The sequence below is a fragment of the Galeopterus variegatus genome, unplaced genomic scaffold, assembly GCF_000696425.1.
Source record: "Galeopterus variegatus unplaced genomic scaffold, G_variegatus-3.0.2 Scaffold11091, whole genome shotgun sequence".
In the NCBI taxonomy this organism is placed as follows: domain Eukaryota; kingdom Metazoa; phylum Chordata; class Mammalia; order Dermoptera; family Cynocephalidae; genus Galeopterus; species Galeopterus variegatus.
This window is the reverse complement of record NW_007737202.1, coordinates 26449-27759: the sequence shown is the minus strand read 5'-3', so window position 1 is coordinate 27759 and position 1311 is coordinate 26449. Positions and strand designations below refer to the sequence as shown.

The 1311-nt window shown below is 32.8% G+C and overlaps 1 protein-coding gene across 1 annotated transcript in view; it reads right to left on the bottom strand.

Moving 5' to 3' along the window:
• The window catches only part of EDEM3 (ER degradation enhancer, mannosidase alpha-like 3), a gene marked incomplete at both ends in the record, with an annotated part of 32856 nt that overhangs the window by 18706 nt on the left and 12839 nt on the right, over positions 1-1311 (bottom strand). Inside the window, one exon of the mRNA XM_008594582.1 lies at positions 627-724. Coding sequence (XP_008592804.1) covers positions 627-724 — 98 coding nt within the window. The remainder of the gene's footprint in view (positions 1-626; positions 725-1311) is intronic.

Below are 1311 nucleotides of genomic sequence, written 5' to 3'. Positions count from 1 at the left end.
CTTCAGTTACAAAGATGATCCAATTGGGTTCAATAATCCTCCCCTTTCTCCCCCCAAAATATGCCTATGGTTGTGATCTACTCTTAAGACTTAGAGACCTGTTTTTGAAATGAATATTCACAATTTTCTCCAGGTCTCCAAAGCCCTGTATATTGGGTATGATCAAGGACTGGGTCTAACTTCCAAGATTTCAAAAAGAATTGAAATCCAAATGAGAAAGTTAACTAGTAACTTATTCTAATAATTCTCTTCCTCATATAAAAGATGAGGTAAAACTCAAATCTATATATTTTATCACCTATTGGCAGATCTGGAAAATATCTGATAAAAGATGAAAATAAGACTGTTTTGGGCCGGCCCGGTGGCGCACTGCTATAGTGCGCTGCTTGNAAAGACAAAAAAGGAAAAAAAAAAGTAAGACTGTTTTGCCAACTCATTTTTTGGAATACTTATATGTAGCTTTTACTCTCTCCCTGTCCAACAGCATCAGGAAATACTAACAAAAAACTACTTCACATTTAAAAACAAAATATTTTTAGAATGTCACCCAGGTAATTGAGCTTCTATCAAAATCTGGACTCAAATGAAATTGGCTACAAAATGAATGTAAAATTAGGTCAACTTACTGTATTGAATCTTTCCAGAAAACTGTCATCTCCAAGCAAGACATAGGCTTTCAATAGATATTCGTAATATGAATCAATCCCTGCTCCAACTCCACTATCTATGGAAAATACATAGAGATGTGATTCTTTATTAAGCAAGTCTTAAAGATTCTTTACAGAGTACGAATGGGGGTACTAGTACACCAAGAATGAAAAATTACTCTAAATATGAAACTGCTTAAAGTAAAAATTATACATTTACAGAAATATTAATCCTACTATATAATAACTGTAGTTCCCCTGGTGATAACGGTTTGTGATTAAGAAAAAAAATCTTACTTTGGAAATCTGGTTACAAAAAGACGTATTCAAAGCAGACAATACTAGTTNTAATGGTACATTTCTAGAAAGCCAAAAAGTACGCTATTAAAATCTTGTCATATCAAGGTAGCAGAAATATTTATTACTAATATAATGTCTAAAAACCAGGAAGAGTTAATTCTCAGCATGAGAAAGAATTGGCATTCTCCAAATTTCCAGGAGCATCTGTGACCAGAAAAAGTATATTTAATGTGTACAGTTTTTATAAAACAAGATTCAGAAAATAAAAAGTGATAAGATCTCCCTAGCTAGTGGGTATATATAAAAGTTAGAGTGAGACAATATTTGCAATGGCATGGGTTAGAAAAGGTTGAGAAACACTAAG